General features: G+C 42.2%; 1 protein-coding gene across 3 annotated transcripts in view; it reads right to left on the bottom strand.

The window, feature by feature from the left end:
- KSR1 (kinase suppressor of ras 1) overlaps positions 1–26,339 on the bottom strand; it is a 57,472-nt gene that overhangs the window by 11,820 nt on the left and 19,313 nt on the right. Inside the window, exons 2-12 of one of the 3 annotated variants that reach the window (XM_072353522.1) lie at positions 18,493–18,633; positions 8,775–8,922; positions 6,827–7,298; positions 6,339–6,343; positions 4,482–4,542; positions 3,651–3,734; positions 3,017–3,078; positions 2,803–2,909; positions 2,367–2,535; positions 1,101–1,142; positions 325–379 (exon numbers count right to left, since the gene is read on the bottom strand). In XM_072353522.1, the coding sequence (XP_072209623.1) occupies positions 325–379; positions 1,101–1,142; positions 2,367–2,535; positions 2,803–2,909; positions 3,017–3,078; positions 3,651–3,734; positions 4,482–4,542; positions 6,339–6,343; positions 6,827–7,298; positions 8,775–8,922; positions 18,493–18,633 (1,346 nt within the window). Of the gene's footprint in view, positions 1–324; positions 380–1,100; positions 1,143–2,366; positions 2,536–2,802; positions 2,910–3,016; positions 3,079–3,650; positions 3,735–4,481; positions 4,543–6,338; positions 6,344–6,826; positions 7,299–8,774; positions 8,923–18,492; positions 18,634–26,339 lie in introns of those variants that run through there. The other 2 variants (XM_072353519.1, XM_072353521.1) reach the window with 2 other exon arrangements.

Below are 26,339 nucleotides of genomic sequence, written 5' to 3'. Positions count from 1 at the left end.
AAGCATGTTAGCTTGCCATGCTCTTCCATGCTGCTTCAATCACGAAACCTTCTACCTTTTATTTCATTTGACCTTTCTGAGCTGGGAACATGCACACAGAACCATAACTACATATTTGAAAGCGCAGCCCCACTTAAAATAAATACTTTCAGCTTTGCAAAACCAGAAATGCCAACATCACTCTTGCTGATTGAAACTGTCCTGTAGAAGTTTTCAGATGACACATTCAGCAGGATATTGGTCTCAGTTATAACAACGCCTTTGCGCTGACCTGAAGATTATCAGGTTAACACAACGTAAATAAAACAAGCAGTTCTTACTTACTTGGTGTCTGCAGCAGTTTCTGGAGGCTGTGCTATTTGTGCAGGACTGGGAATTTCTGGAAATTATGAAAATTATTATACATATTTTAGACTTAATTCCCTTATAGATCAGAATATTCAATATTACAGTACTGGCTGTTTTACACGCCTATATATCAACCCATTCCAGCTTTCTTAACATTCACTTATCTGTAACGTTTTGCAATGGCTGTCCTCATTTCTGAGCTGCTCACACCCTTTTAAATGGCCTTCAGCAATCAGAAATACTTGAATCCAGATGCAAGGATTAATTATTGTAGGTCACGCATTCCAACCACACTTAGTATGACCAATGTCACCAGTGCACAGGAAATTCGGTTTGGGTTGCAAATCCTTGCAAAATTTAGGGTGCAATACTCTGTACCTGGCATCCTATGTCACCAGTTCTCACTTTGGAAATAGACAGGCAGTTTCTGAGGGTTCATGAAATGTGAACAAGAAAAGAGCTTGCACATATGAATAATGTTGCATCATTATAAATCCCATAGGCAAGAACATCAATTCATAAATACAAACTCAGCATTCCTGAACTGCCAGCATTCGTTATTCTAAGCATATAATCCCAAAAGACAGCCTGAACAAAAGAACACAGCTGTGAGTGGAATCACACAGCAGAAATCCGTTGCTTTATCTGTTGTACTGGCAGAATTATCATTCTTGGGGAGCATGCAAAAATTTACAAACAGTTACTTTCTGGCAGCAAAAGCGTAGTTAGTTGAATTAAAACAGTCAACTCACCTGGGAAGATAAACTGTTGTCTATGCTGAATATAGTAGGCAGCTTTTGTTTGGTTAAAAAAAAAAACAAAACATAAAAACAAAACAGAAAACAAACAAACAAACAAATTAGAGCATCATCAGTAAGTGCCACATATGCATTCAATTAGTCCCAACTCACTGTTAGGAAGCAGATTAGTTGATTATCAGTCTGCTTTAGGGGTGAATTTCAGCACATGCATTTCTGGAAGACAGATGACACCTGTCACATGAATGCTGTGTTACCAAGAAGCAAGCAGTCTGGTGAAATAACCACCCATTCAGGTGTCAAGTGGAAGAAGCAAACTCAGAGAATCCAGGGCTGCCAGCAGGCAGGCCCAGGGAAAAGTTGGTCCTTCAATGCTCTCTCACATTGTCAGCTTTTCCAAGCTGCATGCAGAGAGGCTGAAGCTCAAGAGCTCTTTGCAAGATGTTTTGTGTGTTTTAATTTCACTTAAATTGAATTACTTGTCCTAATACAAAGTAACTGCAGTAGAATCCCTGCACTAAACTTGCACTGCTTCTGCTCCTTTTAAGTAGGCTAAAACAGCGACTTTCACAGGCAAGAAATCCTCTGCAAAACACAGTTGTATTTAAGGCCAGATGCAGCACCTGTTTAGCAGCATGTGAATTCATTTCCAGATAGAAGGAATTAAGTTTATTCTACTATGCAAGCCTTGCCTCTGTCAGCTTTGTTAAAGACAGCATATTTGGGTCCTTAATCCGGGAAGTATGTAAATTCTTCACCATACACACCTGTCTTCACTTTAAAAGCCAAGTGTTCATTGTTGGTTAACTTTTGGAAGGGACCAATAGAACTAATTCATGCCAGTCTTCATTTTAATATTTTTGTTCTAGCAATGACCTTACGTTTCAAAGCCACCGGTGACCAAACGCAGCAGGCAGCATGCATTTCATGATACAGTAAGAAAAAGGAAACAAACAACACCACTTTCTTTTAGTACTCATCGGAAAAGAAAGAAAACAGAGAAAGATCATATTGGGTAAGAAAGGGACCAGAACTCCTCAGTAATTTGTTTTCTGCAAAAGTATCTTGTTCCTTTGACTTAAAACCTTCTAAGAACAGACTGTGTCCCTTTATCAGATGACAGGAAAAACGTTCAAACCTTGAGTAAGACTCAACTATCTGTTCAGAAACCTGAACCTACTTATGAAGTCTTGGTTAGCCCCAGCTTCCACAGATGCCTTTCTGATCTTGGCAAAGCCCTCCAGAAAAAGATGGGTTTACCTGGGAAGTTAAATCGTGCATCCCTCTGGCCCATAGGAGAGAGGTTTGGGGGAGGTGTTGCACTGGGAGGGTTGGAAGACTGGAAAGGTGCTGGAGAAGATGGCGTGGAAGAGGTTGTAGAAGAGGGATTGCTGCTGGAGTCCAGATGATTTATTGCTGGTGGGTGCTCCTGGAAAGCAAAAGTCACTAATGAGTACATAATAAAAATATAGTTTCCATCAATGTTTAATAAAATGAGGAAGACTATCCCCAGCCTCAAACACAAGATGTGCACATCCAGTGTTTAACAGGGAAGAAAAGTCATTCTAAAGACTCTTTGCAAAGTGAAAGCTGAAGTGCCATTCTTGTTCCAGCCAGTAAGGTACTACTATGACCTCTCCTTATTGTAGTTCCTCACTGACTTTGAGGCAGAAGATTCACATCAGTCAATAAGTACCTTCTTAGTGAGTGCTTTGGGAAGAGTTCCAAACTGTGGTTCTGTTGGTCTGTCTACTGGATTGTTGATATCAGAAGGGACAGACTCTGTTCTCCTTATTTTGGTAACTGAAAAATAGGTTGGAGATGAGATGAAAAAATGCCTTTAATCAGACTTCTTATTCTTGTGATACCATCAGCTACACTGATGTGCTAAGAATCTGTAGTAAACTTACTGGGAAGGAATGATATTCTACAAGCAGGTGCCTCTTTAGTACACTTGTTGTGACATTTCAATCTGAAAGAGAAATATGAAATGCTAAATAGCACTTGTTCTTTCCTGTAAAGAAGCCTACCCTTAATTTATACTATTTATGTGCATCTTGAGGAGAAATCTGGAAAGCTCTAAGCCCCAAGGCAAGCCCATGTGTTCATATGAAGAATCCCGTTATATGCATCATTAGGCTAATGAAAGTCAGATAGATACCTTAGCATCTGATTTATTTCTAATACAGTTGTCTTCACTTATGACTATCCTGAAACAGGGAACTGTGAAAATTTCAACTCTCTGGACTGAAAATCCAGAAAGAATCAAAACCAAATCCTTGTTATATAGGCACTCAACTTCCAGTACAAGATTTGCCTGTGATAAGGTAGGAATCCTATAGTAGGGAACTAAATTTGCTTCCTCCATACATCAGGCTCCTCAGCCTAAGCACTGCCACGCCAAAGCAACCCACTGCCAGTTTGACTGAAAAATGTCAAATGCCACTGTTAACAGTGCATCACATCTTGAGATATTTGTTACTGACAGACCTGAATGAATAAAACCTAAAGTTCTTATGTAAAAAATGATCTCCGTGTGCTCACCTGCAGTACTTACACTTCACCCCGAACATCATACTCTTCTGACAAACTTGGCAAATCTGAGATAACCAAGACTTTGTAGAGAACCTAAGCAGAGGAACAAGGGGGAAAAATATGTTAACTGGTACCTAAAGAAAACTACATCTGTAGCTACAGACAGGCTACACTCCTTTAGCATTTCCAGAAAAGGATAAGTGGTGTTATGGAAGACTTCTCACTTTTCTGATCAATAGTAACTGAAAGAAGTCTAGCACTGATTCTGCTGGACTCAGGCTGGGCTAAACATCTTCACAAAGCTGGGACCCAGTCTATAGTGCATGCATTGCTGGTCATAAGAGTATTAACCCTTCTACTAAAAAGAGCTGATAGGTTTGTTTGGCATTAGTACTAGCTGTCTCAGTTTTGGTTTGGACTTGGGAAGGGGGAATGCAGGAAATAACAAGGAAAGAAAAAGGAAATGCTTCTTCCACGAAGGGAGGAAGGATCAGCTTCCCTTTCATTTTTAGCAGAAGTGCTTTTAGAAAAGGCACTGTTGCACATTTCTTCTACGTAGCCCTTTCACCCAGGACACAAACCCCAGACAAAACATTACTGCTGTTGGTCACTGAAGAATCACAAGTCAGTTAGCTTTGTAAAAAAGATTTCAGGAGCTGAACACATCAGAGATTAAAAACAAGGAGCTGAAATATACATTCAGAGTTGAACTTGACAAATGAGGCACCCAACCCAACTTCAAGCCCATCTTTACCACTACAAACACACTAAATATGATGCTGTTCTGGTCTGCCCCCTCTGTTTATTTCCTTTGTGGTTCCCACAGTATGTGTTGCTTACCTGTGTGTTACAGCTAAGCCAAAGTCTCTTCGTACCATTTGAGGGGATCCTTGGGAGAGTTCTGATGGAGAACAAAGAGATCTTTTAGGGAAGCATCACTCACAAGCACACTTAGCAGTTTAGACATAAATACTGTCATAGATAAAAACTAGTAGCCATGACTTCTGTAGGAGCACAGCTGAGATCAATTTGCCTTGCACAGTAAAACTACAGGATGGTAGTGCTTTTCATACAGAGGCAATGCAAACTAAGATTTGGTGTTATAATCATCCTTCTTCCTTCCTTACATTATACTGTTATATGTTATGTTTACGGATTAAGTAAGCCCTAGGCCATTCTCATAAGCAAGTGGAAAGTCGCACAACAGCTTATTCTCAGTTGGTTTTCCACCAAAACCATCATCCAGCCTTCATGTTGTCAGCAGATTTCAGTTTATTCTTTTACACTGAAAATTATTATCACCATTTTATAGACAGAACCAGAGTGGCCCAGAATAAAAAAATTTAGCTGGCATCACTTAGCTAGCCAATAAATGCAGAAAAGGAGAGCTGCACTCCAAGATCCCAGCGCAGTGCTCCAGCGCTTATACCAAAAAACTTCCTGAAAGCTCCCAGATATTAATTCTGCAACGTTTCCTGAATTAAATCTGTAGCCATTTTGCAAACTGGGAGAAAACTCAACCTGTAGGTATCAGCACAGCCTCAAGACGGAATGCTGTCAGTGCTTATAAAAGCCACTCTCTTTCTTTGACCCTAGATGGCACCACATTCTTTTTTTTTTTTTTTTTTTTTTTTTTTTTAATCATGAACCTTTCGAGGCATTTTTGGGCTTCAGCATTTCACAAAAGGCTGGACTGAATAGCTGATTTTCCCAAAGAATAGGGTTGAGCAAGTGTGGATGTCTAAACCACAACTGCATTAATCAGCATAACTTAAGTTACGACACGAGTCATACATTTTAGAATTTCATGGGACATAAGAGAGCCTACAGTCTAACTTTTAAAACAGAATATCTGCATAGAAGCATCAAAAATCCTAATTCATTTTAACTTTCTCTTGTGCCTTTGTAATTCATCACATAAATTCCATCACTCTCCAGAGAGAAATGCTCAGATTTTTCAGTTTTCTCTCCTTATACTTTTCCATTTTTTGAGAGAAATTTCTGGGATTTGTTCTAAAGGCTGCTAGAGAAATGTATGGTCCTGATATACATTTTCATGCTTTGCAGAAAGGTGAGAAACTTTCCTAGAGCTTCTAAGGTTATAAGTTCTGTGTCTAAGAGGCAGCTGCACAAAGTCACATTTAATAGCATTAAAACACCAAATGTGTCAGTGTATAAAAGCACAAGTCCTTGTCCTGTAAACCCTTGAGCGTGTGAATAGACTCATCAGCATCAGAGGAGGTATTCCAGATTTAGGAATGTGCTGCAGCATTTCTCAAAAGGTCACACACAACTGTCTAGTTTCAATGCAGGAACACTAGGCATTGAATATCTGAAGCCGCAATCTGAAGACAAATGGTTAGACCTATTTCTAGTACCAAGGGACACCAATATCAGCTCTCAGAAGTCAAAGACAAGAAGTTACACACAAACTCCTTGCTGTAGCCCTTAAATATCAGCATTCCTTTTTCCTGCTTTTGTCATCCAAAGAAATACCAGGTACAAAAACCCTGTAAGCATCCTGCAATTCTTCAGCTGGCTGAGCTCCTGTTAAAGGTAACAGGAGCTCTGGAATGCAAGGCCTTATTGAGGGCTTCCACAAGCTGGACGGAGGTGATGGTACTGCAGGCTGTTGACAAGGACAGGTTCTTCTCTCCCAGTCAAGGAAATAAAGACAACCCTGTAAAAATGTCTTACCGTACCTATAGAGCAAGAAAAAAAAAAAGCCTGGGTCAGTCAAAAATAAAGACTTAGCCTGAGACTACATGTCTTCATATGGAGGCATAGCTGTCACATAGATAGGCTTTTTTAAAGCTCACACATCAGCAGCTAAAATACATCTTAAGGTAAAATGTAAAAAGATACCAGCCACCTGAACTGAGTGTAACAATTAAGGTCAAAAGAGAATTACAGGATACGTAATTGACTATTAGATATTCGAGAAAAAACTGGTTGGGGCCCTTTCATAGCAGCAGTCATCCCAACCTCCCAGGAAGGTGCAATTTCAAATAAGGAGACTATTAGCAAGCCGGTTTTGTGGTTATCTTAGAATATCCCACTGATATTGATTAGAAGACTGCAGTGAAACCACAAGCAGGCAACTGGCCACCAGCATCAGAACTGGAGCACTGAATGCCTGTTGGTATGCTCCTCAGTGCCCACAGGGAAGGAAGTATCTTGCTTACTTTATTGGAGGAACATCATCTATCCTGTTTCCCAGCTGTGATTCATGGGACTTGCTCCTTGTGAGGGTTGGAAAATTAGGTAGCAGCTGAAAAACTTTCCGGCAAGGGGGAGGAGGAGTCCGTGGTGGCTTCAACTTGTGCCTTCTCTTGGCTTGAGGAGTGGTTGGGGGAGTGATGGTGATGCTGTGAGGAGTCCTTGGTGTTAACCTTCCACTGTGTGCAGGGAAGGCAAAAGGGTCCAGGAGGTTTTCTGCATAGATAGAAGGTCCATGACTCGAGGCAAGAGAATCCGAAGATGGGATTGTAGACACCAACACCGATCGAGCCTGCTGGCTGCTGCCCTTGGGAAGGTTCAGAGCACTGTGAGTCCACGTGGGCGCAGAAGAGCAGGGGGCCTCAGTCGTGTTTGTAGAGCTGTTCTCTCGGCGTGCTTCAGGAAGATTCATCAGCACATCATCTTTTAACTCCCCACCTGTTCAGTAACCACAGCAATGTTAGGTTTAAAAAGAAAGCAAAACAAAAATGCTGGCATAGGATACTGCATGATGCTATGAGGTGGTTTTTTTTTTGCTTTCTTTGCATCTAGCCAAGTAATTGCTTCTCTTCTCCTAAGATCCATCTATGGTGTCAGCTAAGGTTAACATTTAAAACAAGGAATGCATTATCTACCCTTTTTTCATATCTGTAGCTATGTATCTGAAGTTCCAAACTAAAATACACTTTAGAAGATCTTATGTTCTAAGATGGGTTGAATTTTAACAAATTAAGTAGTAATCATAGACTTAAGATTTAAAAAACAAAACAAAACAAACAACAACAACCAAAAAAAACCTCTCAAAACACAGATTTTTTTTTTTAAATGAAAAGAGAGGAACATAAATACAAGTGTACCTGAATTTGGGCTAGGTGCCATGCCTTCTGAACAATGGCTGATATTGCTACACATGGATGGGAAATATTTGACAATGCAGGACGAGAAAGATTAGAAAAAAGGAAACACGAGATTGAGCTGTTTGTTGGCTTTTCCATTAACTAATCTTTATGATTTGAGAATGGTATAAGCTGTCAGAATACAGGAAACAACACCTTTCAGTGACAGATGGGTAATTGTTACAAAGAAAGATCTGATGCACAGGAATGCCAGTATGCTGTCTGATACAAGCAGAACTTACAATGCTTTGAAAGTAGCCCCGGGCAGGTGGCAGAGGAAGATGGTGAAACAACACTCTGGGAATCCTCAGACTGTTCTTAAATAATTTAGTCAGATCCACTGGACATGTACGTTCCTAATTAAACAGACAGTATCCTTCTTTCCATAATTTCAGTTTAAATCAATGTTCTTTTTAGCTCTTACATCTGCTACTGGAATTTGGTTAATGATTCTATCAATTTCCAGTCAGAAAAATAGCAGGAAGGAAGCAACTTTAAAGAGAAGCAAGTCAATTGGCAGACTGCAAGCTATGCAGTGATAAAGGGTTGTCAGAGCAATGTTCTGCTTTTCCAAAGAATTAAGCTGAAAACTCTTCAGGTTTCTGAACTACATCATACAAAACAGAATTACCTTCTCTCTGAGTTGGCAATATATGTGGGGAGAGGAGGCTGCATTTGTTAAATCCAGAATACTAAATGATGGAAGATTCTCTGCAGCATCAGACCCAATTCTGAACACAGAGGGAACAATCATACAGTCTGTTGAGTTGGAGAGTTTATTTCTACATACATTTATTTCCAGAGCTGAAAATATTCTCAAAAACCAAATCTCATTTATAGCACTAGTTACGTTTGATTGTTCTACTTTCATGCAGATACAAGAGCCATAACCTGACATCAGTTATAGCATATAACCGAAGACCCAAAGGTTTCTGTAGATTGTCTCAAATGAAAGGAAGAAGGATGCGATCTGGGTTGCTGAGAAACTAATTCCATAGAACAAAAAGCAGTCTCATACCTGATTCAGTCACCTTCCTTAAGCAGCTCAGCGCCCCATTGAGTCTGGAGCACTCCTCGTCTCTGGCGCCACATCTCTTCATTGTTTCTTTCACCTTTGATTCATTCATTTCAAGTAAGGCATCTAAGGTTAGCTCCTCAGGTATTCTCTGCAGAAGAAAAAAAAAAAGTGCATATACTTTTTTTAATATACTCATAATAAGACTGCCATCTTTGTTTCTGATGTAAAGTAGTGCCACTGTCTCACTGCCTGGTCTGACTCACAATTTACTCATTTGGTAGTGTATCTCTCTTAGGGATCAGTGGGTCAGTAGTGATCACACAGCAGCAAATGGCTCAGAATCTGCCCTCTGTTCTCTGTACACCAAGAGAGATCAGGCACATGCTCTGTATCACTAGGATGTCATTGTCCTTCTCCAGTATTTAGATCAGGATTAGAGCTGACTGAAATATTCTTCTCTCCTTCCCCTGTGAAAAGTTTTCACTCAGTATTTCTGAAAAGTTACTAATTGAAGTTATCTTTACCATTAAAACAAAGCACGCCAAAAATCTGAAAAAAATGGCAAATATTGGGCTTTTCACTGGAGAAATGAAAAGTTCAAACAGTGTGGAAAATGGCTTCTTTCATCAACAGAAAGAATGTTTTGACAAAGAGGTATTGATCTCCTCCTTAGGCAATTCTACCTTCATTAGAGGACCAGCCTTACTGATACCCTGCTTAGGAAGATATTTGTGTAGATTTCCTTGTGCCTTTTATAATACACCAAACCCCCCAAAAGATAATCAAGCAGACACAAAAGTTACAGGATTCGGGATGTCACAAAATGATCGAATACTCCCTGACAAAGTTAAGCTGTATTGCCTCTCTCCTCCCTCATTCAAATGTTTCCAGCGTAAGTCTGCAGCAATTGTGGTTAATAAACAAAACCAGGATACTTAGTGCAGATACCCAGGAATTTCCCCCACTGTTTTGCCTAAACAAACCTCACTGCCGCCTGTTCTCACAATGAGATCACAAATTTCACAATATTTGGCCTCCTTCCTGAAGTTTCAGCTGCTGGAACCGTGCTACATAACAAAGTTTCAACCTCTATTTAAATGGAAAACTGAGCCTATCTGTTTGAAAACAGAAAGCTTGAAATGTTGTGGACATTTAACACTGACCCTTCAAACCCTAAAAGGCTACAAATCAAATTTGAGTGTGCATTGATGAATGTTGTTTTAAGATCACACCTCTCGCAATCCAGACCAGGGACAGAAGTCAGCCTGGGTCCTAAAATCAAGAGGTTAATCAAAACTGCTGCCATTGCTTTGACACAGGTAACTGGTCTCAAACATTCTGAAACGGTCAAGTAGTGGTACTGAGAGCGCTCAGCTAATCACACCATACTTCCAAAGTGATTAAGAGATAAAGTTATCCTGCCCTAATTTAGGCATTTCAATGCTAAACATCTTAAGTTTGAACTAATCTCCCTAAAATCCACCACTCAAATATTCCAGCACAAAGCCAGCCCAGCTTTGATCACAAAACTCCCCAGCCAAACTGTACTAATTCCAGCATTCAACCAAGTCTGTCTGACAGTGAGCTGTTTCCCAGCACCCTCTGGATTCCACTCCTCTGCACGCAGACAGCAGCTCACAGAAGCATCTTTGTTCAGTACTATCACAAGGCCGGCTGTGGTGCAAGATGTCGGTGATGGGTGCAGCACAAGCACGATGCATCCCCGCAACATGGGAGTGCAGTGTGTCAGGGGGACAGAGTCATCCAGAGACATCCCAGCTCTGCCAGTTCCTGTACCCCAACAAACACCTAAAACAGGGTATAAACCTTTCAACACCACCGTGGGTGCTCCTACTTGCTAAAGCAAAGATGCTACTGCTTCCGTTAAAGCATAACAGAAAGCCAGTGCTTCTTGTGAGACACACTTATCCCACTTCAGGCTTTTACACAGTCACAGAATAGGCAGGATTACAGCAATGTAATTCTTGAACTATCTGGAAACATTTCCTCACTATCACCACTCCCTGAGCTGAGATTACATAGCTGCTGCCTTAAGTAATGGCATCATGCAGCAGTATGAGCTACCAAGTCACATTACCCAGTACCACCCCACTTCCCTATCCTTTGCAGGACACAAAAGTAACCAGTAACTTATTAGAGCTATTCATAAATCAATCAAAAAATTAGTCAAGAGACTAAGATTTCCTCAGAAAGCTGAACATGTCCATCACAGACAACCCCACCCCTTGCCCAGGCTTCAAGCAGTAGCTCAAGCAGATGAAATGCAGGGCCAGCCGGGACAGGGCGCGATGGATAGAGCAGGTGGGGATCAGATTCCCTCTGCTTCTGCTCTGTGGAGGCCCCAGATTGGAGAGGCACGGCTGATCTGCAGCGCTAACATTCAGGTTAACAATTGGCACAGGGGGTATCAAGGCTTGGCAGCTAATGATATTTGGGCTGGCAGAAATTCCAGTGAGCCACAATGCTTTGCAGCAGCAGGTGTGGCATCACATACCAAAAACAGTTCTCCTTGCTCAGTTCTGAGATTGCAGTAAAGTCTGTAAAGAAAATCCCAATAAAATGTCAATTTAAATGTATATTTAAAATAAGCAGAAGCAAGAAGAAAGAAGGAAGTCAGTCTGTTCTGCAAACCTACCTCCCCCTAGGAACCCAGGATGCAATCAGGTTCTCTTCTATCTTTTCTCCTTTTACAAGGAGAGCAGATTACAGCAGTTACCTAGGGCATGTGCCACAGCACCTCTGACATGAGCCTTGTACCCACACAGTTCGTCCTCAGTGGAGTAAGAAATGGTCTATTAGACCTCCACAAAAAAAAAAAAAAAAAAAAAGCAAGCATATATTGAATGTGTGATTCAAGTTGTATCAGTGAGGAATAACTGCCTATTTTTACTTACCCCAAATTAGCTCTCCTGGTTGTGCTAGTATGGACAAGGCTTCAGTGGGGAATTCCAATTCCCTACTGCAGGAGGTATGAGGAATGGCATCTGGGCTCAGCTCTGCTCCTATGAGCACATGCTCACTGCTCCCAAGGGACGGTCCACAAACACAAAATTGTTCATCTCCACCAGTACAGATGGTTGGGGATGGCAGGGAGGGGTTGCCACAATGGTCTCTGAGCAGAGCTGAGTCCTGCACAGCAGCAGCTGGAGCCCCACAGGTTCTCTCATTCCCACAGGAGCATAATCAACATTTACTGATACAGAGAACCAAGCCGACATCTTGGTCACACTGCAGTCCCACAGTTAAACCACGGGACTGCCTGTTCTTGCAAGGCTGGAACTGTTGGTTGTTACTCGTTTTAAAGATCAAATTGCTGCAGTGAGGAATCCCCGGATTTCACTTCATTTTTCAAACCATCCCCATTTTAGAGAAAAACCTTAACACAACTTTTAAAAGATGACAAAGCACTCCAGGCTATCTTTCTACAAGTGCTCAGGCATCTCTTCCTTTGCGGTACGCAGTTGCTGCAGAGGGCTTGAACTCTGTCACCCCAAGGCTGACCAGTTTCACTTCCGCCAGCAGCGCTGTGCTCTGTACCTCAGTGCGTGCAACACAAGGCACAGCACAGCACCACATGGAAGCCCCGGCTCACTGCTGGCTTTGCTCTTTATCCTAAGCGTGCTTTCACCCAGGCACACCCCAACCGTGCAAGCTCATCTCCTTCCTGGGCCAGCACACAAAGTCCAATCCACTTTTTTGCTCACTAGTTTAATTTTAGAAAAACAGAATAGCAAGTTGTAGGAAAGTATAAGTACAGAAAAGGAGATTATATTTACACAGCCCCAGTGACCTTGAGCTGGGACAGCTCAGACTTTCTGAACCTGCTGCCACACGACAAAAGAAATAAGCCTTTGTAGAGGGGGAGGGAGGGGAAGTAAGAGGCTTTCTTTAAAGAACCACTCTTGTTGCACATACACAGTGGCTTAATATAAAACTGGCCAACCCGAGCCCCTAAGATCAGCCTTATATAATTTACCTGTGTTATCCTCCCAGCCAGTGTGACAGTGATAATGGTCACCAGTTCAAGATGGATCTTAAAACAGGCCAGCTGATGCTTTGGTTCAGCTGCTGAGCTGTGCAGAAGTGGGCTCCAGCCCCACACAAGTGCAAGTGCAATTCTGGGCACTTGAGAAGCAGTTATTCCCATTTTTCAGCACTTGAGTGAGCAACATGGGTTCAACAGACTCATCTTCACCTCATTCTTCACAGGTGCTGTGCCTTCAAAATAAATGCAGCTTATGGGCTGACATTAGGGCCAAGCTAAGTGCCATCTCCCTGGGCACACCTTTCCTTGACTACAGAATGACACAGCATGCTGCAAGATATTCACATACTACTCTATTTCAATCTTTCAGCACCTCAGAGCAGCACCAGCAAAGCTTATAGCCTTACTCACATACGCTGTGCAGCAGAAATGATGTTAAAAAAAATCCAACCCAGGAAAAGAACTTCTCTACAAAGCTCGCCTGCTTATCAGACATACAGACTGTGCACTTCATAGCATCCGTGTTTAAAAGGGAGAAAAGCAAACCAGAACATCCCAGAAGCCATCCAAAGGTTTCTCTGAATTAGCCAGGGTGAAGAGTTCATGACAGCATAATATCTTTAATCTTATCTGGTGTCCAACTTAAATCCTTGAAACATGGCAAAAATGCTGATATCTAACACAGTGGATGAGGTATTTTTGGTAAAGATTCTTTAGTGCAGATAAGCCTACAGAGCTAATGCTGCTGGGACTTGGACAAATCAGCCTGACCTGCCCCTCAACCTAGTAGACATGGCTCTTCCTGTAAAGCCAGACAGTTGACAAGGCCCCAGGTGCCTCCTCTTAAATCAATACATTCTCTCACCAGCCATCCTCCCATCAAGCAGCAGATGTTAGAAGAGAAAGCTCATTACATAAGGTGCTTAAATTCCCACTGATAGCTCTAAGCAAAGCACATCAGGGTGCTCTTAAGAACATTTTGTGCCTGATGATTTTTCCTTTGCTCTGGTTTACTGGTGTCCAATGAAGAATTTACTGAAAATTTGTTCTGTTCTTAGATTTCTGTAGATTTTACGGGCATTCTGGAATGCCTCCCACGCTGAATTTCTAACTTGCATTAAGTTGTATGTACAGGCTATGGTTTTGCTTAACATCTTCACATTTTAGCTCTCACGCAACCAGTGGGTGGAGATGAGCTGATAGACTCAAGGCAGTCCCACTCTGCTCTTTGTGAACAGAAACTGCAGCTTTTCTGTAGGAAGGCAGGTGTACAGCTGCAGCATTTCACTGAAGTCTGGATGGGCATGCGAGCCTCACTAACACCATGCTATAAGTGATTCAGTGCAGTGAGGGGCACCTGCCTGCCATGGCAAGGCCAGCAAGCCCTGGTAGCAGCAGGGATTGGCTGCTTACACTGGGGAGTGGCCCTCAGCTGGCATGTGGTGATAAAAGTGCAGGTGCACAAAGCCTGCATGACAGAGTTTATTTGCATGCACACAATTAGCAGATTCAGGATCTCAGCTATCTAGCCATCATGTCAGAGTTTCTGCTGCTGGAGCCATGGAAATCCCAAATAGATATTCTTATATTATAGATATTCTATATATTGAGAAATCCCAAATAGATATCCTTACAGGGGATGAGAGGACACACCTGCAGAAATCTGACAGGGTTAGGCAGATCTACCTCTGGTATTCCCCAAACTAAAGTGAAGATGGACACACAGAGATGCCACGTCTTTCCTCAAACAACTGATCAGCTTGATCAACTGCAACCTAGAGCCCAGTCCAACCAGCAAAACCATGGGCCATGATCTAACAGTATCAATGCTGTATCAGGGCCTCATCCTGTACAGCCTCTCACAGGGACAGCAGGAGGATCTTAAGTTCATTCCTACTCAATGCTCTGCTGCTGTCTGCCAAGTGCTGCCCTGGTTTGCTCAGGAACCAATCTGCCCCTCCCTATGCAGGACAGTTATCTGTACTAAAAACAGCTTTCCAGACTTGATTGACTGGAACCCCTGCTACATAGTGAGCAGGACTGGTTCAGACATGCTTTGGGAAATAAGGAGATGACTACATTTCTAATTTGCTTTTTACGATGATGACAAGTTATATGCAGAAATAGAATATTGAAGTTTCTGGGAAGAACAAGAGAAAAGAGAATTTTTTCTGTGCTAAAGAAAGTAAGTGAATAGAGACTTTTTAATCACTTTTATTTGGAAGACATGCTCCAAGCCCAGAACCCAGCCAATAGCTCTGCAAGAGACTCCTTCAATCAGCTTAAGAGCAAGGCTCACATCCTCTTTTCTTCACACTCTCCTCAATTCCCATCTCCAGCTCTCAAGGGGAGCATGACAATCCAGAACAGTGTATTTTTTCAGGTACATTTTACAGAGCAACTTTCACCCACTGGAGACAACTACATAACTTAAATGCATCTTTCTGTAGATTTCCTTGACCCACATTTTTTCATTCTCAGTTCAACTACCTTTTTTTCCTCAGTTTCAGTTCACCATATTTAGCTGTATATGCACCATATATGCACTAATCCACCTCCAGAACTCCTAGACAAAAACAAGGCATTTCCTAGAAAAAATGCTGTATTTAAAAAGAAATAAAGAAGTTACAGAACAATATTAGGCCAGCTCCAAAGCAGAACCTGCTCTATAGTAGCCACTGTTTCCTATGATACAAATCTGTCTGGCAACTGATTAGAGGCACAGTAACAAAGAAACAGAAATAGCACGAATTAGGGCGGGGGGGTTCCTTTTTTCCTTACCCCTCCAAATAGTGTATTCACAGACAGCAAACAGGATCACAAAGTCAACACTTGTATTTACCACCTACCTCCAAGTTTTCTAGGTCCACACAGAACAGCCCTTTCACTCTGCGCAGCATGACTGGCTGACTGTTATCCATGTTCACAGGAGCTTGAGCTGTCACCCAATGCCATAAACAGTGCATTGTTATTACTATAATCTCTTCCAGAACTAAAGGATTTTACAAGCAGTCATTATTCTTGTTTTAAATATAGGTTTTCAAAGAAAGAAAGGAGCCCAACAACAAGACAGCAATTATAACAGCCAGAGCTTTCAAGCTTCACAATGTCTAGAGTAAGTCACTGGGCAAAAATAGGCTTCAGTTTGGACTAGAGGAGTCAGCAGATATTCTAATTTAGAGCTGCTGCTCTATTTCTGATGAGAGAGCCAGGGAGCTTCTGTACTTCCCTGCATGGCAGCTTTATTTGGGAGAGAGCTGGGGGCAGGGGGAAAGGGAAGGAGGAGGAGGTGGAGAGGGTGAAAAAGAGCGTTGTTTCTCTAACTGCTGAGCTAAAAAACTGCTTTGCAATTAGGCTGTTTTTCAAAGGTGTTGTGTCAGAGATTAGTACAACCTTGTGGTGCTCCCTCAGCAATACCAGAAGTGAAAAGGAAACTAGAACCATTTTAAAAAGCAAAAAATCCCAAGAATATAACAAACAATGCATGAACTCAGGCCTTTCTCCTGAAGCAAGCAGTGGGCCACAGGGGAGCCCTTCACCTGCACACACCTCCACTGTACCTTCAGACCTCAGAGGTGGCCACAGCAGGGCCCTGTTGCAGCTGGAGGCTTCTGAGGATCACAGAGGGGATGGTTCTCCAACTCTACAGGTAGTTGGCAACTTTTTCAGTCAGTTTCAAAGCCTAAAAGTCTCAGAAAAGAGAGAGCTACGTGCCTAACATGAAAAGATTATTACAACATATCTGAGGTTTTCTTTCTCCCTGTAGTGTTGAAATCCAGTATAAGTATTTCAGTTTTACAGACAAGCTATCAGACTCTTAGAGATGTTCAGTGATTCCCCAGAGTAAACACGTACACTAGCAGCAGAACCAGGTACAGGAACTGAGTACATCCCCGCTTTCATTGCCTGACATACTCAGCTATCTCTTTAAAGGCTCCCTTATGGCTGCTTCCCAGTCAAGTCACAGACAGTGCATAATGCTAAGGGCAGCCATTTTGTATTCCATAATAGCTAATCTATCAAAGCACTTTCTGTCAATGACTGCCATTTTCAAATGATTCAGCTGAAATGTTCACATACATGACCCTAATCCAACAACAGGAATGATCCCATGACACCTCTAACATTTCTGAAAGACAACCCATCACAGACAGACATCTCTACTAAAAAATCACTGTAAAGACTAAACGTATTGCAGTTCTCCTGCTCACCTAACCTAAATGCTCCAGGAGCACTCAGCAGCTGCATGAAGTGGATGCAGAACTTTTAAAAAATAGCCACAAATTTGGAATCATGGAGCAATTTCAATAAATGTACCTCTTGTATTTCTGATCCAGAGAACAGAAGGAAAAACAGTTCATACCTTGGTAACTGACTGGGAGAAGGTAATAAGCACAAAGAAAAAGAAAGAACAGCTGGAAAACGTTCTCTTCCTGTCTTGGATCAAAACCTTTTTTAGTGACTACATGTACAGAAGGACAGTCTCCCTGAATTATCAGGATATGGCAGATTTGAATTATCCACCTCCCTTCTCCCTGCTCCCTCCTCCTCTTCATCCCTTCCCCCAGTTTTGCAGGCACCACAAAGCATTTCAAAAAGAGCTACAAAGACATTCTTTTAGGCTCAAGCAATTCCAGTAACCCTAGAAACCAACAATAGTTGTGAGCCTGGCAGTTTGGCCATAGCAACAGGCTGCTTTTCTGTTCTCTCAGTCTCTGCTGCACCTTCAGCTGCACCACCCAAACCCTCAGTGACCTGGAGGACAATATCCATTCTAAAGCATTACATTTAAAATAAACAGTAGTAAATAAAAGGTACAGCTCTATCTCCAACTCATCCTATTTCACCAGAACCTGTTCAGTTACGTCAGGACCAATCTGGAATAACTTTCATAGAAATCTGCTACATTTTCCACTTAGTCCTTTTACAGGAAGATTCCTGATGAAGTCTAAGAAATCGTGGCTTCTGTAAGGATCAGAGGAAATCAAGTGCAAACACTCATGTGGCCTGCAGGGCCAAAAAATGTGAAAAAAGAGTGGAAAAAGCCTTTCCTGCTTTGTTTAGCTGCCAGTAGAAAGAACTCTACTTATAATGCCATTAATATTATGCAGAACAGAACTTTCCCCAGTACAAAAAAGCCTAGATAAGTCATGCACAGGCCAAACCCAATGAAACAATCTGAACCTTGAGGTTCTACTTATCACCTAAATGCAGACAGAATTTCAGACTCTTAAAAAAAAATGTGTCCAGGCAGGAGCTGGGGGCGTTGGCTTGTCTGGTCATTGCTGATTCCAGCAAGAGTATCAGATTATTCTGTGCAATAAAAAGGTCTCCAGTGATTTGCATGTTAAGAATTAAATGATAAAGAATCTGTAAAGATCAGAAACGTTCACGGTCTGTGAGCATGAACAGCTGATGCTGGCCACCACACAGAACACCAGAGGAGTTATTCATTTCATTCTTTTGCACTGATGCAATACTCTTTGGTATCAGTTTGAATCAGACTTCACTCACAGGAGGAGGCTTTTGTGTCAAATAAAAAAAAAAAAAAAAAAGCAATTATTTGTTTCTGAGTAAAGACTCCCACTCTGTCAAAATCCAGACCACAGATTCACACCTGCCCAGAAAACTAACTCAAACCCAGCAGGCAGCTGGGAAAGTCACATGTGAGGGGGAAGGAAGGTTCTGTGATGATGGTTGCCTTCTCCTTACCTGTACAACTTCTTTCCTCACATTGACAATGTCTAACCAGTCATTGAATCTCGGGTAGCTGTTGAGCTCTGCTGTCCTGTCATTCAGGGGCACACTCAGCTTGCACTGCCGTTGTCGGTGGATGTAGTCAATCAGTTTCACCTGTTGGAATCCAGAAAGCAAACCATTAAGTTCACTGGGAAAAGCTGACAACTTCACAGGCAATGCTTGCATAGTACCAAGGCAAAGGAGATGTTTGATTGTGAGTGGGGCTCTTCTGTGATATAATGATGACATACTGTTACAGGCACTCAGAAGCTCATACATGGAAGCATTTCTCTCACACTGAGTATCTTTATTCTTTAGAATTTCAGGAGAAGGTAGTGCAGAAATTTGTCAGAGTTACGTTATATATGAGTTTCCCAAAAGTATACTGCATATTCAATGACTGATTTCAAGCAGGACCCCCTATTGCCTTCGTACAAAGACTCGGCAGAGCTTCTTTATCTCCTTGGTTCTGCGACACAGCTCTTCCTGTTTCCTGAACCAATTGCCGGGCAGGGCATTAACAAACACTAGCAAGCTTAATGATACTGTCACAATTTGTATCAGTAGGACCCTGCAGGGTCAGTTCCTGCAGGATGCAACACTAAATCCATATCTACAGAAGTCCTGGACAGCAGCTGGGCATCCCAACAAAACGTGAGCATCCCAGCCACTTGAAACAATTAACTACATTCAGGTTAACGGCATTGCACAGGTAGATGCAATCTCATTCTGGATGCAGTGAGCACTGCTAGTGTCACGTGCCAGATTACCTGTCCTCTGACCCATTGCTCCCATATGTTTGTTACACTCTCTTTCATCAGGCCTTCATTTGGAATAGAAAGTCAGTGAGGCAGGAATAACCAGTGTACCAAAGCCCATTTCTACTATAAATTCAGCATTAAAAACATTGTCTTCTTAAAAAAAAAATGAAAACTTAAGATTTATTCCAAAACTCTGGTTGCCCATCTCATGCTTAATGCGCTACACAGAAACTGACATGTCAAGCACCAAATATAAAAATGACAAGAAAGAGCACAATTTGTACTTTATGTCTGCTTATCAAAAACAAAATACTCTCAAAAGATTCCTCACTGTGTCACACATTCCTGTGGGGCAGTCTTAAGCTTCAAAACCTTCTTTATAAAACAATGCCTCAAATCAAGTTAGCGGGTCCATGATTTATAAACATGTTTTAGTTTTTAGTCAATAAATTGTAGCCTTTGGAGCAAGATCAGACCGTAAATGAAAAAACAAACACAAATTCTCTGACCACTAAAACCTCTCTCCCTCTGGAGCTTCTGCTCCAAATAACTATAGTCTCTGTATCTGAAGAATGCTGTATGTTACTTGTATGTTACATATGGGAAAGACAATTAGACCATTTCCCCCTCCCCCTAGACAAAGGATATGTAAGAAACTGGAGGGAGAATGGATATTGTTTTTGATCTCAACTAAGTGATCGCTGTATGGAGTACAGCAGTGCTTTTGGCATGCTCATCAGTCTGGAAGAGCTACTAATACTAGGATAATTATCCTAGGAAAACAAAACAAAACAAAACAAAAAAAACATACATTCTTCCTTGGCAGTACTGGGAGCACAGGAGTAGATGCTATTGGATGCACGCTCTGATGACAGGCATATAAGATGTGGGAACATTTGTCATCCACCTGAAATCAGAGGAACCTTTTCACTCTTCACTTCTTAACACGGCTTTGGAGCATAACGCCTAGCAGAAATCACCTTGGAAATCTTTCTCAACCTCAGCACATACTTCTAAAGAAAGGGGAGGATAACACTTCCATTTTGCCAACCTTTGCTTTCTGCAGTCAATCCCAGTGCTACAGAGCAGTGCAGGGCATGCTTTATATGCAGCTGTGGCTCTGCTGCAGGCAGCTGTGCCTGCATGCTGATGATGGGTTCATAGGCCCATGGTACTGTCCCCATGCCAGCTGGGAACAAGTCAGCTCTCACTCCTTCAGCATAGTGCCATGTGCTGGTGTGACTGCAACTTCTGAATGCTGCTGCAGCTTGGTGTGCTTGTACTCATTCTCAAAGACTGGCTGTCAGCTATGCCCTCCTACACAGTAGCACCTTCATCTGTATGCAACCCTAAATTAAGATGTCTTTGGAATATGCATGCTCTGTTCCTCCAGAGTGAACCTAGAGCATAAAGGGGCACATAAGATATCTTGGCTGGCTTAATCACGATGTTCTGCTTTCTCTTTGTCATGAATTTTCACCTATCCAGTAAGGTTAATTTGCAGCCAGGTCTGTAATGATCCTGGAGATGCAGTTCAGAGTATTTTCATGCTAGCTGCTTGTTTTTTTCCTGCTGTTCAGCATTCTTTTCCCCACCTCATGCCTTGGCTTTTTGTCATATACAGTCTGACACGCTCCAGCCAGCTGGCCCACATTAGACATGGTGTGACTTTGAAAATCTTCCTAGTAATTAAAATAAGTCTGCGCATATTTGGAGTGGAGGTAATTCCCATGTTAGGGGAAGGAGCTGGAAATCTTACATTCAAAGCAATTTTCCACAGTTTAGTTTGAATATTGTCATGGATCCTACCTAGGATTTTTGCCCATCTGCCTCAAAACTCCTTTGTTAATGAGACCAACTCACATTCTCATCATTTGGGTTTAATTCCACTCAGGATGCTTGGTTCTGCTCTCACTGCCTCCAGACATAGCATGTTTGCATCCTAATTTATTTCCTCAGAGAACATTAGGGCAGAAGAGATTAGAAAACAGGGAATTAGCTGTGGGGAAGGATAGGAACAGAACAACCAAAACCCTGACAGAAGGGATGGGAACTAGAAGTCCGGGTAACAAAGCACACAGCAGGAATGGAGGCAGTAGGAATGAAGAAATGGTTTGAAAGGAGAGGGAAGGGAAGGTCTGTTAGTGAGGGTCAGAAAGAAGAACTTGCATGAAGTTTGAGGACCACTCAATAGCCTCCAATATGCCAAAAGTCATCCTACATAAATCAAAAATAGCACAGCTTCCAGGCTGTGCAATTGACATGTCACGGAGAACGGAGGGATGACAGAAATCAACCAAGCATTCTTTTTCTGGAGGCCATTCCAAGTAAGGTTCAATGACTGTGTGCACTTTGATACACAAACAGCAACCACAAAATCCAGCCTAAGGCAAACTAGTCAGCCACATGTTAGTAAGCCATAGCATGCAGAACTCCCAGGGTGCTGCTTTATGTTACTGCTTCTTTCCCCAGGTCATCTCACCCCTTTGCCACTCCCGGGTATTCCTCAAGGTTGCTGAGCATCTAGGGAAAGGTTGGTGATTTTAAAACTGGTATAGCCAGCCATGAAATGCCAGCCAGTCAATGTAGCAGTTTGGCTCCTCGGTCTGTAATGTTATTTTACTGTAGCACCTCCCTTCAGGCAAGATCTATTTTCCTGGAAGAAGGATGAGGTATCAGCATAGTCTCTAAAGCCGGAGTGCCACTTTTAGTTGAATGCAGAACTAATGACATGCAAATCCCTTCAAAGTAGCACATGACCCAGTATAAAGCAGGGAACTACAAGCACTGCCTCTGGTAAAGTATGGGGGAATCTGTTCCAAAAACCACGGTGGAAGGCAGGATGAACTTAACATCTATTTAGGGGGGGAAAAAAAGAAAAGAAAAAAAGTTACATCAAAGACATTTTCCAAATCTATATGTATATACATATGGCCCCACATTAGCTTATTACAATCTGCAAATAGAATGAGAACTGCATCCTGCTTTAAATAAAGATATTCCTGAAATGCAGTCACTTTTCTCACATCCCCCGCAAAAGCTTTTCTCACCCATGTCAGTGCAACACCAGAAGCACTGCATCAAAAATGGGACCTTGATTCCAGGCAGCCGAGCCCCCTTCCAGCTCCACCACCAGCACCTGCTGTGTGACTGTAAGCAAACTGAGTAACCAACTCTCTTCTGTCCCACACGCAGCTCTGCCTGCACAAATTCCCTGCAGCAGGCACTGCCTTCCGTGATCTTCACACAGCTTAAAGACTCCAACATTTTCATTTGAGAAGGTTCACCCAGAGCAGAACCTCCTAAGAGGACACCATGGGGAGGTACTCTGTGAGCACAGATTTCAACAAAACTCTTATTCACCACTGGATATGGCAGAGATGTAATCTTCTAAAATGGAGCAATAGTCTGACAGCACGGATCTGAGTATCTCAGATTGCCAAGTCTGGTTTTCCCATGATAACTCCTTCACATTTACTGATTTCCCCTCTTCCTATAAATAGTATATTTGCATTCTTTTCCCACCCTACATGCACCACGCTTCTCCCCTAGGATGGATTTCATTTTGTTATTTCCTGCCCAGACTTTTAACTCAAGAACAGTTAGGCTTTAATAGCTGAGCTGTTGCAAAACCCTTTTCTGAGAATATAATAAAACTTCTGGGTTCAGTGACGCATGTAAGAAACCCACAAACAACATGCAGGTCTCCAACCACAAACTAGACAGAGAGATAAAGCCAATAGTAAGCTATTCACTGCCTGCCTGCCAAACAGCACAGCCTACTCATCACAAGTGGCAAGTCCCACGACAGAAGCAGCAATACTCCAACTGCCTGAAACCCACAGAGATGGGAAGGAAGAAGAACAGAAACAGGATATGGAGCAGCTGGAGCGAATCGCTGCATACAGGGCGTGCTCTATTAGAGCCCTCCTCCTCCCTCTCTAGTGGAGTTGATGGCAAGAACATCCAGTTCTCTTTCTCCTTAAGAACTACACATGAAAAATTAGGTTTCATGCATTTGGAAGTCAACTATCCCTCAGAGCTTTACTCGTCAACTGCATTTTGTTCCTATTTAGAAAATGGCAGCCTACTTCAGAAGTCACTAAAAGGCAAATGCATTATACTTGATGCAACTCGTACACAGAGAAAAAAAAATCAGTCTGGTTTCAAAGCAGTTGATCCAAATAGCTTATTCTCATTGTTTGAATGCTCCTATCTTTGAATGTCCTACAAATGCAGCAAGATTCATTATCTTCAATTTTAAAAAGGGAAACTGACGGCTAGAATGGAAATTATACATTAAAGAACCTGGGGACAGTCAAAGGTACTCTGACAGGGACTCTACCAAAGTAGCAGCCAAGATTGCTTCAGAATATCTGCAATTTGAGACTGTTGAGAAAATGTTTTTGTTTTTTCACAAAACCTATCATGTTTTCCTCACTGACGCCTTCAACTTCTCTAGATGACCTAAAATGTATGCAATAGGCAGCTGACATTAATCAACAAACAAAGCACATGTTAAACAGCAGTTCGTGCTTCTCCTGTCCTCGGAGATGAAACCTCATGGAGTCTGGCAGCACTTGGAAATAATTAATGTGAGTTTCCACCAATACTTCTGCTTACTGCCCTGCAATTTAACAAGCCAGTGGCTGAAGTTTTAAAAGGATCAGCTCAGTGGATGACCAGCTCTTACATGCAGCTAAGAGAAATGCATATCACCATATCCATAATCAGGAAGGAATTCCTCTACCAACCTGCTGAGAACAGAACCCAGAGGGCAGGGTGCGCTTTGAAGCATCAAACAGCAGCTTGTGCTGCAGCAGGACACAGCGCATGTCCCTTGCAGCATGGGAGGGGCAGCATTTCTACCTTTGGAACATCTTCTGATCTTGAAGCTTATCTTCATGAGGACACTGGGGGATGAGTCATCTAAAGGCATCCAGTGAAAAGTGGATTCAGTTTACACCTTTAGCTGACTCTTATGTTTTCCCCAGTGCCAGTGTATAGAAAAACCCTAATTCAGACTCCAAAAATCTGGAGCAACCTGACTGCTAACGGGATCTAAAAAAGTCAGAATCTGACTAGCCAAATTTATCTCTGAAGTCATGCTCAGAAACCATGTGAGAAACTGATTAAGATCTCAACAATCATTCAGAGACCAGCAGCCTGTGAGTGTACTTCAGGAGACTTTTTCAAAGTCATCTAAACTGAAGAAAGGTGCCAGTGAATTGACCCATGGAAATTTAAGAACTAGTATTTCATTTTTATAGGGAAAGGTATGCAGAAGTATTATACAGAAATAGTTGTGAGGTCTGTCCAACAGACTGCACATGGAGCAAGGAGCCGAAGGATGGAGGATCACAAGACACAGCTTCTAGTCTCAGCTCTGTGAGAATCTGCAAACACACAATGCAACCAACCCCACAAGCACTCATAAGCCCCACTGTTCAGTCAACCACCCTTAACAGTTCTGGTTCAAAGCAATGGTTTGCAGAACTCTTCAACTAACAACAAACCAACTGCCTTTGCAATTCCTACGCACTACCCAACATACGACTGAGCTCAGCTTGCCTGAAGCAGCTGACTCATCTCAGTGCCTCCTGGCTATCTAAATTGTTATCATCTGATCACAGTATCACCAAGCAGCATCTGAAGACTCTGAAATTCTCCTTTCCCCTCTGCATTCAGAGGAGTAATTTGTTGTGAGCGTAAGGACAAAGATACCTTACGGCAATGTGGACTGTTCTCTCTCTAGTATGAAGAGAACTGAGTCAGAACTGCTCCCTCTTGCTTGGCTTAACCACATCTGCCTGATTAAGAGGAGACAGCAGGTCTGTAGTCTTTAAACATGATGTGTTAATTTAGCAGGTAAAACTGATCCAAAGCTGTTCATTAAAAAATTTGTTCAATTGCATAGAAAACAATCTTTCCCATCTGATCTTTCATTAGGAACACTCAGCTGAAACAGAATTCAGGTGATGAGTCAAAATGTCACAAACTTCAAAGCTACCTGGAATCCAGTGTGGATTTCAAACAGCTTTTTTCAAGGCAAGCACAAGAGCGACACAAGGACAAAACATACAACACAAAACAGAGAGATGTATCCTAAAAGTAATTCACTCAGTTTCTCATGCATATGATTTTGCCCTCAACAACAAAACTGAATACATTAAAGGATAATATGTTGACACGAGCCTTCACCAGAGGCCAAGTTCACATTACAAAATGGCTGGTAGCAGATTCATTTACTTGAGATATTTTCTGAGAAAAGGAACTCATATAAATGTCAGACTCCGACCCACAGTCAGCAGAATTCACATCGTGTACTTGAGCCCAGCTGCCTCATTCAGCAGGCAGGTGGCTGATGGAGCAGCACTCTCGTACCAGACTGAGGGGCCCATCCCCTAGTTCTGGCTAGAACTCAATTCCTGGTGTCTGTCTCCCATCATCCTCTATTGATTACACAGGGGCAAATGCATCAGGTAAAGAAGTTCTTGCTACTCTAGACCACAAGCACGGTCTCCTTTGAAAATGACAACTTGGATATTTTTGAATGCCAAAACCAACTGAGCATACATGCAGGACCCCAGGCAGTATCACTTTTTTTAAAAATAAGAAGGGAGGAGGAAGAAGGATTAAACACAATTTGCACAAGTCAAATTCAAGGAGCAGTTTTAAAAACAGGTCAGTTTTTTCAGTCCTCTGATCTCACCACACCAGACCATGGCAGCAATGACTGCTACGGAGCTTCTAAAAAGCAGAGGAAATTGGAATGACAGGAAGGACAGGAACAAGTGCTCTGAGAGACAGCAGCACCACAGCACTCTGCACTGCATGTCACACCAAGCCACAGTGAGGAAGCTGCAGGCATCTGCATCAGATGGAGATCTGTGCATAGGGTTTCCATGTCAGCCTTACTTGCAACAGCTACAGCAGAGACATCTGAGGGCCTCCCACTTCTGCAGAGCCCAAATGTCTGTACTGGCTTAAGGACTTTTGGTTTGGGTTTGTTTGTTTGTTTGTTTAAAAAAAGGAAATAGTTTCTTAATGCATTGCTAA

The sequence above is a fragment of the Excalfactoria chinensis genome, chromosome 19 (genome assembly GCF_039878825.1).
Source record: "Excalfactoria chinensis isolate bCotChi1 chromosome 19, bCotChi1.hap2, whole genome shotgun sequence".
In the NCBI taxonomy this organism is placed as follows: domain Eukaryota; kingdom Metazoa; phylum Chordata; class Aves; order Galliformes; family Phasianidae; genus Excalfactoria; species Excalfactoria chinensis.
The sequence above is the reverse complement of the archived record's forward strand: the minus strand, read 5'-3'. Positions and strand labels throughout refer to the sequence as shown.